General features: G+C 46.4%; 2 protein-coding genes across 2 annotated transcripts in view; one reads left to right on the top strand and one right to left on the bottom strand.

Moving 5' to 3' along the window:
• Positions 1-2385, top strand: part of cunh16orf89 (chromosome unknown C16orf89 homolog) — a 10984-nt gene extending 8599 nt beyond the window's left edge. The window contains exons 5-7 of the mRNA XM_064958281.1: positions 1-150; positions 1568-1708; positions 2091-2385. The exon at positions 1-150 is cut by the window's left edge and continues 13 nt beyond it. Coding sequence (XP_064814353.1) covers positions 1-150; positions 1568-1708; positions 2091-2194 — 395 coding nt within the window. The 3' untranslated portion in view covers positions 2195-2385. The remainder of the gene's footprint in view (positions 151-1567; positions 1709-2090) is intronic.
• Positions 2386-11199: 8814 nt separating this feature from the next.
• Positions 11200-12500, bottom strand: part of ift70 (intraflagellar transport 70) — a 13274-nt gene continuing 11973 nt past the window's right edge. Inside the window, exons 5-6 of the mRNA XM_064958280.1 lie at positions 12498-12500; positions 11200-11590 (exon numbers count right to left, since the gene is read on the bottom strand). The exon at positions 12498-12500 is cut by the window's right edge and continues 127 nt beyond it. Of these exons, the coding sequence (XP_064814352.1) occupies positions 11454-11590; positions 12498-12500 (140 nt within the window). The 3' untranslated portion in view covers positions 11200-11453. The remainder of the gene's footprint in view (positions 11591-12497) is intronic.

Here is a 12500-nt window from a genome sequence, read left to right as displayed (position 1 = left end):
CCATGTTGAAGGGGGACATGCGTACGTCGCGTGCTAACCTAACAGAGAGACAGTACCAGGGGATATTCTGCTCCAACATGCTGAAGGGAAACATGGACATTATACAGAACAACTTCACCGGGGAGACCCAGGACATCTTCATCGAAAACAGTCAGTCTCAAATTACACCCTATTCCTATATAGTGCACTACTTTTGACCAGAGCCCAATGGGACCTTATTTCCTATATAGTCCACTATATTAGACCAGAAATCTATGGCACCCAATTCCCTATATAGTGCACTACTTTAGACCAGAGATCTATGGCACCCAATTCCCTATATAGTGCACTACTTTTGACCAGAGCCCAATGGGACCTTATTTCCTATATAGTCCACTATATTAGACCAGAAATCTATGGCACCCTATTCCCTTTATAGTGCACTACTTTAGACCAGAGATCTATGGTACCCAATTCCCTATATAGTCCACTATATTAGACCAGAAATCTATGGCACCCAATTCCCTATATAGTGCACTATATTAGACCAGAGATCTATGGTACCCAATTCCCTATATAGTGCACTACTTTAGACCAGAGATCTATGGCACCCAATTCCCTATATAGTGCACTACTTTAGACCAGAGATCTATGGCACCTAATTCCCTATATAGTGCACTACTTTAGACCAGAGATCTATGGCACCCAATTCCCTATATAGTGCACTACTTTAGACCAAGTAGTGCACTACTTTAGACCAGAGATCTATGGCACCTAATTCCCTATATAGTGCACTACTTTAGACCAAGTAGTGCACTACTTTAGACCAGAGATCTATGACACCCAATTCCCTATATAGTGCACTACTTTAGACCAGAGATCTATGGCACCTAATTCCCTATATAGTGCACTACTTTAGACCAAGTAGTGCACTACTTTAGACCAGAGATCTATGGCACCTAATTCCCTATATAGTGCACTACTTTAGACCAAGTAGTGCACTACTTTAGACCAGAGATCTATGACACCCAATTCCCTATATAGTGCACTACTTTAGACCAGAGATCTATGGCACCTAATTCCCTATATAGTGCACTACTTTAGACCAAGTAGTGCACTACTTTAGACCAGAGATCTATGACAACCAATTCCCTATATAGTGCACTACTTTAGACCAGAGATCTATGGCACCTAATTCCCTATATAGTGCACTACTTTAGACCAAGTAGTGCACTACTTTAGACCAGAGATCTATGACACCCAATTCCCTATATAGTGCACTACATTAGACCAGAGCTCTATGACACCCAATTCCCTATATAGTGCACTACATTAGACCAGAGATCTATGGCACCCAATTCCCTATATAGTGCACTATATTAGACCAGAGATCTATGGCACCTAATTCCCTATATAGTGCACTACATTAGAGCATGGCCTGCTGTATTCTCCAAGTAGACTAGAGTGTCTATGAAGCAGTATGACAGTCAGTGTTTAGAGAAACATAACATGTAAAACCTTTATAAGTTGTAGTTTGTTTAAAACAAGACCATGATTTTACTTTCTATATCTCCCTCCGTCTCCACAGTACTGCTGTGTGGATTGGCTGGTTTCTCTGACTTTCTCAAAGTTGATTGGCTGCAGCACATTCTGAGACTGCAGGATCAGGAAGTGGGATGTTTTACACAGCCTCACAGAAGAGTGAAGAGGAGAGAGAGAATGTTGAAGGGTGTGTGTCAAGAATATCCCTGGTGTTATTCATGGCCAAAATGCACACATACAGACACACACAGAGAGAACCAGCACGCACACACACACACACACACACACACACACACACACACACACACACACACACACACACACACACACACACACACACACACACAGAGAGAACCAGCACGCACACACACACACGCACGCACGCACGCACGCACACACACACACACACACACACACACACACACACACACACACACACACACACACACACACACACACACACACACACACACACACACACACAGAAACAGCCCAGAAAAACACACTCAGAAAAACCAAACCCAGCTTCAATAATGTTTTACTGTTCCATCTCCCCCTCCTCCCTCCAGATGGTTGTTCCAGTCACATGACAGGCGTGTCAGTGAGCGCTCTGGGAGGATACCTCAACTACTACCTGACAGAGCAGGACATCACCAAGAGACCACTCACCTGAATGTCAACCACCCTTCACCTGGCTGTGTGACCCTTCACCTGGCTGTGTGACCCTTCACCTGGCTGTGTGACCCTTCACCTGGATGTGTGACCCTTCACCTGGCTGTGTGACCCTTCACCTGGCTGTGTGACCCTTCACCTGGCTGTGTGACCCTTCACCTGGCTGTGTGACCCTTCACCTGGATGTGTGACCCTTCACCTGGATGTGTGACCCTTCACCTGGATGTGTGACCCTTCACCTGGATGTGTGACCCTTCACCTGGATGTGTGACCCTTCACCTGGCTGTGTGACCCTTCACCTGAATGTGAACCAACCTTCACCTGGATGTGTGACCCTTCACCTGGATGTGTGACCCTTCACCTGGATGTGTGACCCTTCACCTGGATGTGTGACCCTTCACCTGGCTGTGTGACCCTTCACCTGGCTGTGTGACTTCACCTGGATGTGTGACCCTTCACCTGGATGTGTGACCCTTCACCTGGATGTGTGACCCTGGCTGTGTGACCCTTCACCTGGATGTGTGACCACCTTCACCTGGATGTGTGACCCTTCACCTGGATGTGTGACCCTTCACCTGGATGTGTGACCCTTCACCTGAATGTGAACCAACCTTCACCTGGCTGTGTGACCCTTCACCTGGCTGTGTGACCCTTCACCTGGATGTGTGACCCTTCACCTGGATGTGTGACCCTTCACCTGGATGTGTGACCCTTCACCTGGCTGTGTGACCCTTCACCTGGCTGTGTGACCCTTCACCTGGCTGTGTGACCCTTCACCTGGATGTGTGACCCTTCACCTGGCTGTGTGACCCTTCACCTGGCTGTGTGACCTTTCACCTGGCTGTGTGACCCTTCACCTGGATGTGAACCAACCTTCACCTGGATGTCAACCACCCTTCACCTGGCTGTGTGACCCTTCACCTGGATGTGTGACCCTTCACCTGGATGTGTGACCCTTCACCTGGATGTGTGACCCTTCACCTGGCTGTGTGACCCTTCACCTGGATGTGTGACCCTTCACCTGGCTGTGTGACCCTTCACCTGGCTGTGTGACCCTTCACCTGGATGTGTGACCCTTCACCTGGCTGTGTGACCCTTCACCTGGCTGTGTGACCCTTCACCTGGCTGTGTGACCCTTCACCTGGCTGTGTGACCCTTCACCTGAATGTGAACCAACCTTCACCTGAATTTGTGACCCTTCACCTGGCTGTGTGACCCTTCACCTGGATGTGAACCACCCTTCACCTGGATGTCAACCACCCTTCACCTGGCTGTGTGACCCTTCACCTGGATGTGAACCAACCTTCACCTGGCTGTGTGACCCTTCACCTGGCTGTGTGACCCTTCACCTGGATGTGTGATCCTTCACCTGGATGTGAACCAACCTTCACCTGGATGTCAACCACCCTTCACCTGGCTGTGTGACCCTTCACCTGGATGTGAACCAACCTTCACCTGGCTGTGTGACCCTTCACCTGGCTGTGTGACCCTTCACCTGGATGTGTGACCCTTCACCTGGATGTGTGACCCTTCACCTGGCTGTGTGACCCTTCACCTGGCTGTGTGACCCTTCACCTGGATGTGTGACCCTTCACCTGGCTGTGTGACCCTTCATCTGGCTGTGTGACCCTTCACCTGGCTGTGAACCACCCTTCACCTGGACATGTGTCCTAAATAGCACCCAATTCTTTACTTTTACCACTACCTCTGACCAGGCAAACCCATAGGGCTCTGGTGCAAAGTAGTGCACTATGTAGGGCAGTGTGTATCCATCCTCTCTTGGGGACACCCAGTCGTTCTCTTCCACAGCACCAGGGGTGGAAACTACTGAACTAGTTTTAGATTAACTAACTTCAAAGTAATGACTCGGGACGTCGGGTTTGATACGAAAGCTTCTTTTAGTAAGAATACTGGTTCACGTTACATTTAACAACAATTGTTTTGGTACAGAGCAATGCAGGTAAGATGCTGTTGGAAAATCAGCTACAATCACTAAACACCTGCACATAATTGGCGCGTTATCATTCATTCCTCTCGCAAGGCATTCTGGGACTTGTAGTCAAAAAGCGTAATTCAACACAACCCAATACAATTACATATGCAAATAAATCTAAAGAAATATCTTTAGATACAGTTCAAAGAATAAACTTAAACATGAACTCAAACACATTAAAGTTACAACAACTAGTACTTTAAAGTCATTTTACTTCGGTCGTTTTTGGAGGAATCTGTACTTGACTATTTATATTTTTGACAACTTTTACTTTTATTTCACTACATTCCTAAAGAAAATAAATGCACTTTTTCCTCCCAACATTTTCCCCGACACCCAAAAGTACTCGTTACATTTTGAATGCTTAGCAGGAGAGGAAAATGGTCAAATTCACGCACTTATCAATATAACATCCCCTGGTCATCTCTACTGCCTCTTGTCTGGCGGACTCACTAAACACAAATGCTTTGTTTTTAAATGATGTCTGAGTGTTGGAGACCCTGGCTGTCCGTAAATAAATAAAAAACAGAAAATGGTGCCGTCTGGTTTGCTTAATATAAGGAATTTGAAATTATTTATACATTTACTTTTGATACTTAAGTATATTTAAAACCAAATACTTTAAGACTTACTCAAGTGGGGCGGCTGGGTAGCCTAGTGGTTAGAGCGTTGGACTAGTAACCGGAAGGTTGCAAGTTCAAACCCCTGAGCTGACAAGGTCGTTCTGCCCCTCAACAGGCAGTTAACCCACTGTTCCTAGGCTGTCATTGAAAATAAGAATTTTTTCTTAACTGACTTGCCTAGTTAAATAATGGTAAAAATTAAATAAAAAAGTAGCATTTTACTGGGTGACTTTTGCTTGAGTCATTTACTTTTACTCAAGTATGATAATTGGCTAGCACACCTGATTCAACTTGTCAACTAATCGTCAAGCCCTTTGACTACTTGAATCAAGTGACCTAGTTCAGGGCTCCAACAACATTGTGTAAGGTCTGAGGGTCCCAGGGAAGTGGTTTGAGAAGCCCTGATGTAGGGAATACGGCTCTTTGGGACACACCACAGGGCTACACAGAGCATCAGTGTCTTGTTTAGAAGACGTTTGTAGTTCACACAGATTTGATAGTTAATTATGCGTATGATGAAATCCATAACTACACAATGCCATTTATACATTTTAAACTTGAAATGAAAATATGCAATTTACATATATTTTGTATGCCATTTGTTTTGCGATTTATGAATGAAATGTACTTATTAATTCATTTGTGACCAACACAGCTTTATTCATTTGTAGAGACATTGAATTTTAACAGAATTTGCTCCTATTTTAAGAAATTATATTATGAATAAATGAAGTATAGCAACTAAGAACATTTGAAAATTGAGGCTCCTCGGCCTTTGTTCATCAGACTGTTGGCTAGCTAGGAGATAGATAGGGCCCTTTCTATTGGAGCAGACTGTTGGCTAGCTAGGGGATAGATAGGGCCCTCTCTATTGGAGCAGACTGCTGGCTAGCTAGGGGACAGATAGGGCCCTTTCTATTGGAGCAGCCTGTTGGCTAGCTAGGGGATAGATAGGGCCCTTTCTATTGGAGCAGCCTGTTGGCTAGCTAGGGGATAGATAGGGCCCTTTCTATTGGAGCAGCCTGTTGGCTAGCTAGGGGATAGATAGGGCCCTTTCTATTGGAGCAGCCTGTTGGCTAGCTAGGGGATAGATAGGGCCCTTTCTATTGGAGCAGACTGTTGGCTAGCTAGGGGATAGATAGGGCCCTTTCTATTGGAGCAGACTGTTGGCTAGCTAGGGGGATAGATAGCAGACTGTTGGCTAGCTAGGGATAGATAGGGCCCTTTCTATTGGAGCAGACTGTTGGCTAGCTAGGGGATAGATAGGGCCCTTTCTATTGGAGCAGACTGTTGGCTAGCTAGGGGATAGATAGGGCCCTTTCTATTGGAGCAGACTGTTGGCTAGCTAGGGGATAGATAGGGCTATTGGAGCAGACTGTTGGCTAGCTAGGGGATAGATAGGGCCCTTTCTATTGGAGCAGACTGTTGGCTAGCTAGGGGATAGATAGGGCCCTTTCTATTGGAGCAGACTGTTGGCTAGCTAGGGGATAGATAGGGCCCTTTCTATTGGAGCAGACTGTTGGCTAGCTAGAGGGCTGGAGCAGACTGTTGGCTAGCTAGGGGATAGATAGGCCCTTTCTATTGGAGCAGACTGTTGGCTAGCTAGGGATAGATAGGGCCCTTTCTATTGGAGCAGACTGTTGGCTAGCTAGGGGATAGATAGGGCCCTTTCTATTGGAGCAGACTGTTGGCTAGCTAGGGGATAGATAGGGCCCTTTCTATTGGAGCAGACTGTTGGCTATTGGAGCAGACTGTTGGCTAGCTAGGGGATAGATAGGGCCCTTTCTATTGGAGCTGTTGGCCTTTCTATTGGAGCAGACTGTTGGCTAGCTAGGGATAGATAGGGCCCTTTCTATTGGAGAGACTAGGGCCCTTTCTATTGGAGCAGACTGTTGGCTAGCTAGGGATAGATAGGGCCCTTTCTATTGGAGCAGACTGTTGGCTAGCTAGGGGATAGATAGGGCCCTTTCTATTGGAGCAGACTGTTGGCTAGCTAGGGGACAGATAGGGCCAGACTTTGGCTAGCTATTGGAGCAGACTGTTGGCTAGCTAGGGGATAGATAGGGCCCTTTCTAGATAGGGCCCTTTCTATTGGAGCAGACTGTTGGCTAGCTAGGGGATAGATAGGGCCCTCTCTATTGCAGGATATAAGGAAAAAACAAGAGTAAATTGTTGCAAAACGTTTTGCAACAGTCTGCGACTAATGAGTTCACCTCTGGAGACTCAAACCAGTTGAGAGGGATGCATAACATGTGCCAATCAAGGCCGTGTTGTTGTGGTAAATAGGTTCAGGAAAAACGAGACATCTCTGACTGAACACAGTGATATTTAGGACTTGGAATGACTTTCTGGAATTGAAATGGACTCAACTCCTACCCTGTCGTCCACTTCATTCACTACCACAGAGACAGAATCACAAACCACTCTTATCATGTACATTTTCTTTTTATCCTGTAGAGAAACAAATATAATTGAATATAGACTAAATAATGGTCACCATCTTTTTTTAAACAAACGGTGATAGAGAAGTTACAAAATCACTAAAACGTCAACGTTTGAGTACAAAATCCCCCACCCTATAGCCCAGAACAAGGCCTCTCTCCTCCGGAAGTTACAGCTGTATAGTGTACTACTTTAGACCAGAGCCCAGAACAAGGCCTCTCTCCTCCGGAAGTTACAGCTGTATAGTGTACTACTTTAGACCAGAGCCCAGAACAAGGCCTCTCTCCTCAGGAAGTTACAGCTGTATAGTGTACTACTTTAGACCAGAGCCTGTAGAACAAGGCCGACTACTTCTAGGACCAGAGCCCAGAACAATAGGCCCTCCTCAGGAAGTTACAGCTGTATAGTGTACTACTTTAGACCAGAGCCCAGAACAAGGCCTCTCTCCTCAGGAAGTTACAGCTGTATAGTGTACTACTTTAGACCAGAGCCCAGAACAAGGCCGTTCTCCTCAGGAAGTTACAGCTGTATAGTGTACTACTTTAGACCAGAGCCCAGAACAAGGCCTCTCTCCTCAGGAAGTTACAGCTGTATAGTGTACTACTTTAGACCAGAGCCCAGAACAGATAGGCCTTTCCTCAGGAAGTTACAGCTGTTAGTGTACTACTTTAGACCAGAGCCCAGAACAAGGCCGTTCTCCTCAGGAAGTTACAGCTGTATAGTGTACTACTTTAGACCAGAGCCCAGAACAAGGCCGTTCTCCTCAGGAAGTTACAGCTGTATAGTGTACTACTTTAGACCAGAGCCCAGAACAAGGCCGTTCTCCTCAGGAAGTTACAGCTGTATAGTGTACTACTTTAGACCAGAACAAGCCTGCAGAACAATAGTGCCTTTAGACCAGAGCCCTCCTCTCCTCAGGAAGTTACAGCTGTATAGTGTACTACTTTAGACCAGAGCCCAGAACAACGCCGTTCTCCTCAGGAAGTTACAGCTGTATAGTGTACTACTTTAGAGCCAGAACAAGGCCCTCCTCAGGAAGTTACAGCTGTATAGTGTACTACAGAGCCCAGAACCTTTCTCCTCAGGCCGTTCTCCTCAGGAAGTTACAGCTGTATAGTGTACTACTTTAGACCAGAGCCCAGAACAAGGCCTTCTCCTCAGGACAGCTGTATTACTACTTTAGCCAGAGCCCAGAACAAGGCATAGTGTACTACTTTAGACCAGAGCCCAGAACAAGGCCTCTCTCCTCAGGAAGTTACAGCTGTATAGTGTACTACTTTAGACCAGAGCCCAGAACAAGGCCGTTCTCCTCAGGAAGTTACAGCTGTATAGTGTACTACTTTAGACCAGAGCCCAGAACAAGGCCTCTCTCCCCAGGAAGTTACAGCTGTATAGTGTACTACTTTAGACCAGAGCCCAGAACAACGCCTTTCTCCTCAGGAAGTTACAGCTGTATAGTGTACTACTTTAGACCAGAGCCCAGAACAAGGCCTTTCTCCTCCGGAAGTTACAGTGTCTACAGAGACAGAAAGCAAGCAGATCTAGGCCACAGGTTAGTACTATAACCCCATAGGATTCTGGTCAAAAGTAGTACACTATATAGGGAACAGGGCGCCATAGGCCCTGGTCAAAAGTAGTGCACTATGTAGGGAATAGGGTGCCATGTGAGACTAGTGTAAGGGTTGTAGTATAAGCATATGGACATACTCTCCTTTGAAGACACAGCAAGCTCACACATATTATATAATAATATCACAATATATATAACAATAACAATATATATATAACAATATATATATACACACACTGAACAAAAATGAAAACGCAGCATGGAAAGTGTTGGTTTCATGCGTTGAAATAAATTATCCCAGACATTTTCCATATGCACAAAATGCTTATTTCTCTTAAATGTTGTGCACAAATGTGTTTAGTTAGTGTCAGTGAGCATTTCTCCTTGACCAAGATAATCCAACCACCTGACAGGTGTGGCATATCAAGAAGCTAATTAAACAGCCTGATCATTACACAGGTGCACCTTGTGCTGGGGACAATAAAAGGCCACTCTAAAATGTGCAGTTTTGTCTAACATCACAATGCCACAGATGTCTCAGGTTTTGAAGGAACATGCAATTGACATGCTGACTGCAGGAATGTCCACCAGAGCTGTTGCCAGAGAATTTAATTATATATATATTTTTTAATCATAAACCGCCTACATTTTCGTTTTAATGAAGTTGTCAGTACGTCCAACCAGCCTCACAACCACAGACCACGTGTTACCACGCCAACCCAGGACCTCCACATCCGACTTCTTCACCTGCGGGATCGTCTGAGACCAGCCACCCGGACAACTGATAAAACTGTGGGTTTGCAAAACCGAAGAATTTCTGCATAAACCGTCAGAAACCGCTTCAGGACAGCTCATCTGTGTGCTCGTCATCCTCACCAGGGTCTTGACCTGACTGCAGTTCGGCATCGTAACCGACTTCAGTGGGTAAATGCTCACCTTCGATGGCCACTGGCCTCGCTGGAGAAGTGTGCTCTTCACGGATGAATCCACATTTCAACTGTACCGGGCAGATGGCAGACATTGTGCGGGCGAGCGGTTTGCTGATGTAAACGTTGTAAACAGAGTGCCCCATGGTGGCGGTGGGGTAATGGGCAGGTATACGCTACGGACAACGAACACAATTGCAATTTTATCGATGGCGATTTAAATGCACAGAGATACCGTGACGAGATCCTGAGGCCCATTGTGGTGCCATGATAATGCTCAGCCCCATGTTACAACATTCCACAATCAACAGCCTGATCAACTCTATGTGAAGGAGATGTGTCGCGCTGCCTGGGGAACACGGTCACACCAGATACTGACTGGGTTTCTGATCCACACTCCTAGTTTTAAAACAACTAATAGATATTTGTGACCAACAGATGCATATCTGTATTCCCAGTCATGTGAAATCCACAGATTGGGACCTAATGCATTCCGTTCCATTGACTGATTTCCTCACATGAACTGAGTAACATCTTAGATGTTGTTTATGTTGTGTTGCATGTTGTGTTTATATTGTGTTGCATGTTGTGTTTATATTGTGTTGCATGTTGTGTTTATATTGTTGTGTTGCATGTTGTGTTTCACGTTGTGTTTGTTGTGTTGCATGTTGTGTTTATGTTGTGTTGCATGTTGTGTTTATGTTGTTGTGTTGCATGTTGTGTTTATATTGTGTTATGTTGTGTTTCATGTTGTGTTTATATTGTGTCATATTGTGTTCATGTTGTGTTTATATTGTGTTATGTTGTGTTTCATGTTGTGTTTATATTGTGTTATGTTGTGTTTCTGTTGTGTTTCATGTTGTATTTCATGTTTATGTTGTTTCATGTTTATGCTGTTGTGTTTCTGTTGTGTCATATTGTGTTTATGTTGTGTTTCATGTTGTGTTTATTGTGTTATGTTGTGTTTCATGTTGTGTTATGTTGTGTTTCATGTTGTGTTTATATTGTGTTATGTTGTGTTTATATTGTGTTATGTTGTGTTTCATGTTGTGTTTATGTTGTGTTTATGTTGTGCTATGTTGTGTTTCTGTTGTGTTTATATTGTGTTATGTTGTGTTTCATGTTGTGTTTATATTGTGTTATGTTGTGTTTATATTGTGTTATGTTGTGTTTCATGTTGTGTTTATATTGTGTTATGTTGTGTTTCTGTTGTGTTTATGTTGTGTTTCATGTTGTGTTGTTTCATGTTTCTGTTGTGTTTCTGTCATGTTTATATTGTGTTTATATTGTGTCATGTTGTTTTTCTATTTAAGTTGAGTGTCATAATAATAACAGTAGAAAGGTGTGTTTCTCAGCCAACAGCTCTCTGGGCCCAGGCTCAACTAAACTAAACACGCTCAAATGAACGAGGCCCCATGGCGTCTCCCACTGTGTGTGTAAGACGAGGAGGAGTGAGTCCAGAATATGTTTAACAGAAGTCAGAACAACAGCTTGTAACTTTCAGATGATGCAGAAAATAACAACAAGCCAAATATATAATGTACTATAATAGCTCATGTGATGTGGTCCAGGTTGATAGATTTGAACTGTTTGGGGTGTAGAACAGGTTTAAAAAAAGGCTTTAGTGTAAACTACTGGTTCTGTCCGATGACATCAGCGGGTTCTGTCCGATGACATCACGGGCTCTGTTCCGTTGTAGTATGACATCACTGGTTCCATCCGATGACCTCATAGAAGAGAGCTTTGAGGAGGCGAGACTCGTAGGTGACGGTGTTCTTTCCAATGTGCATCCTGTCCTCCTCCAGTGGCTGTTCTATCATGGCTGGCTCTGTCTTACCATACACTACAGGGAGAGAGGAGGGGGGAGGGAGGGAGGAGGGGGAGGGGGGGGGGGGGAGGGAGGGGGAGGGGAGAGGAGGGGAGGAGAGGAGAGAGGGGAGGGGAGAGGGGGGAAGGGGAGAGGAGAGGAGGGAAGAGGAGAGGGGAGAGGGGGGAAGGGGAGGGGAGGGGAGGGGGAGAGGGAGGGAAGGGGAGAGGAGAGTGGGGAGGAGAGAGGAGAGGTGGGGGGAGAGAGGGAGGAGGGGAGGAGGAGGAGAGGAGCGGGAGGGGAGAGAGGGAGGAGGGGGAGGGGAGAGGGGGAGGAGGGGGGAGGGGAGAGGAGGAGGAGGGAGGGAGGGAGGAGAGGAGGGAGGGGGAGAGAGGGGAGGAGGAGAGAGGGGAGGAGGAGAGGGAGCGAGGGGGAGAGAGGGGAGGAGGTGAGGAGCGAGGGGGGAGAGAGGGGAGGAGGAGAGGAGCGAGGGGGAGAGGAGAGGGGGAGGAGGAGAGGAGCGAGGGGGAGAGGAGAGGGGGAGAGAGGGGAGGGGGAGGGGAGGGAGAGAGGAGGGGAGGGAGAGAGGGGAGGGAGAGGGGGGAGGGGGAGGGGGGGGGAGGGAGAGGGGGGAGGGGGAGGGGAGGGAGAGAGGAGGGGAGGGAGAGAGGGGAGAGAGGAGAGAGGGGAGAGAGGAGAGGAGGGGGAGAGAGGGGGGAGGGGAGGAGAGCGGAGAGGGACGAAAGGAGGGTAAGAGCGTGGGAGGATAAATGGTGTGTTGAAACTGTATGTGTGTGTGTGTGTGTGTGCGCACGTGTGTCTGTCTGCACGTGTCTGCAGGTGTGTGTGTGAGTGTGCATGTGTGTGTCCGTCTGCACGTGTCTGTATGTATGTCTGCACATTGTCTGTATGTATGTGTGTGTGTGTTTGTGCGCGTCCGTACCTT

Source organism: Oncorhynchus masou, unplaced genomic scaffold (genome assembly GCF_036934945.1).
Source record: "Oncorhynchus masou masou isolate Uvic2021 unplaced genomic scaffold, UVic_Omas_1.1 unplaced_scaffold_1200, whole genome shotgun sequence".
Lineage (NCBI taxonomy): Eukaryota > Metazoa > Chordata > Actinopteri > Salmoniformes > Salmonidae > Oncorhynchus > Oncorhynchus masou.
The sequence above is the reverse complement of the archived record's forward strand: the minus strand, read 5'-3'. Positions and strand labels throughout refer to the sequence as shown.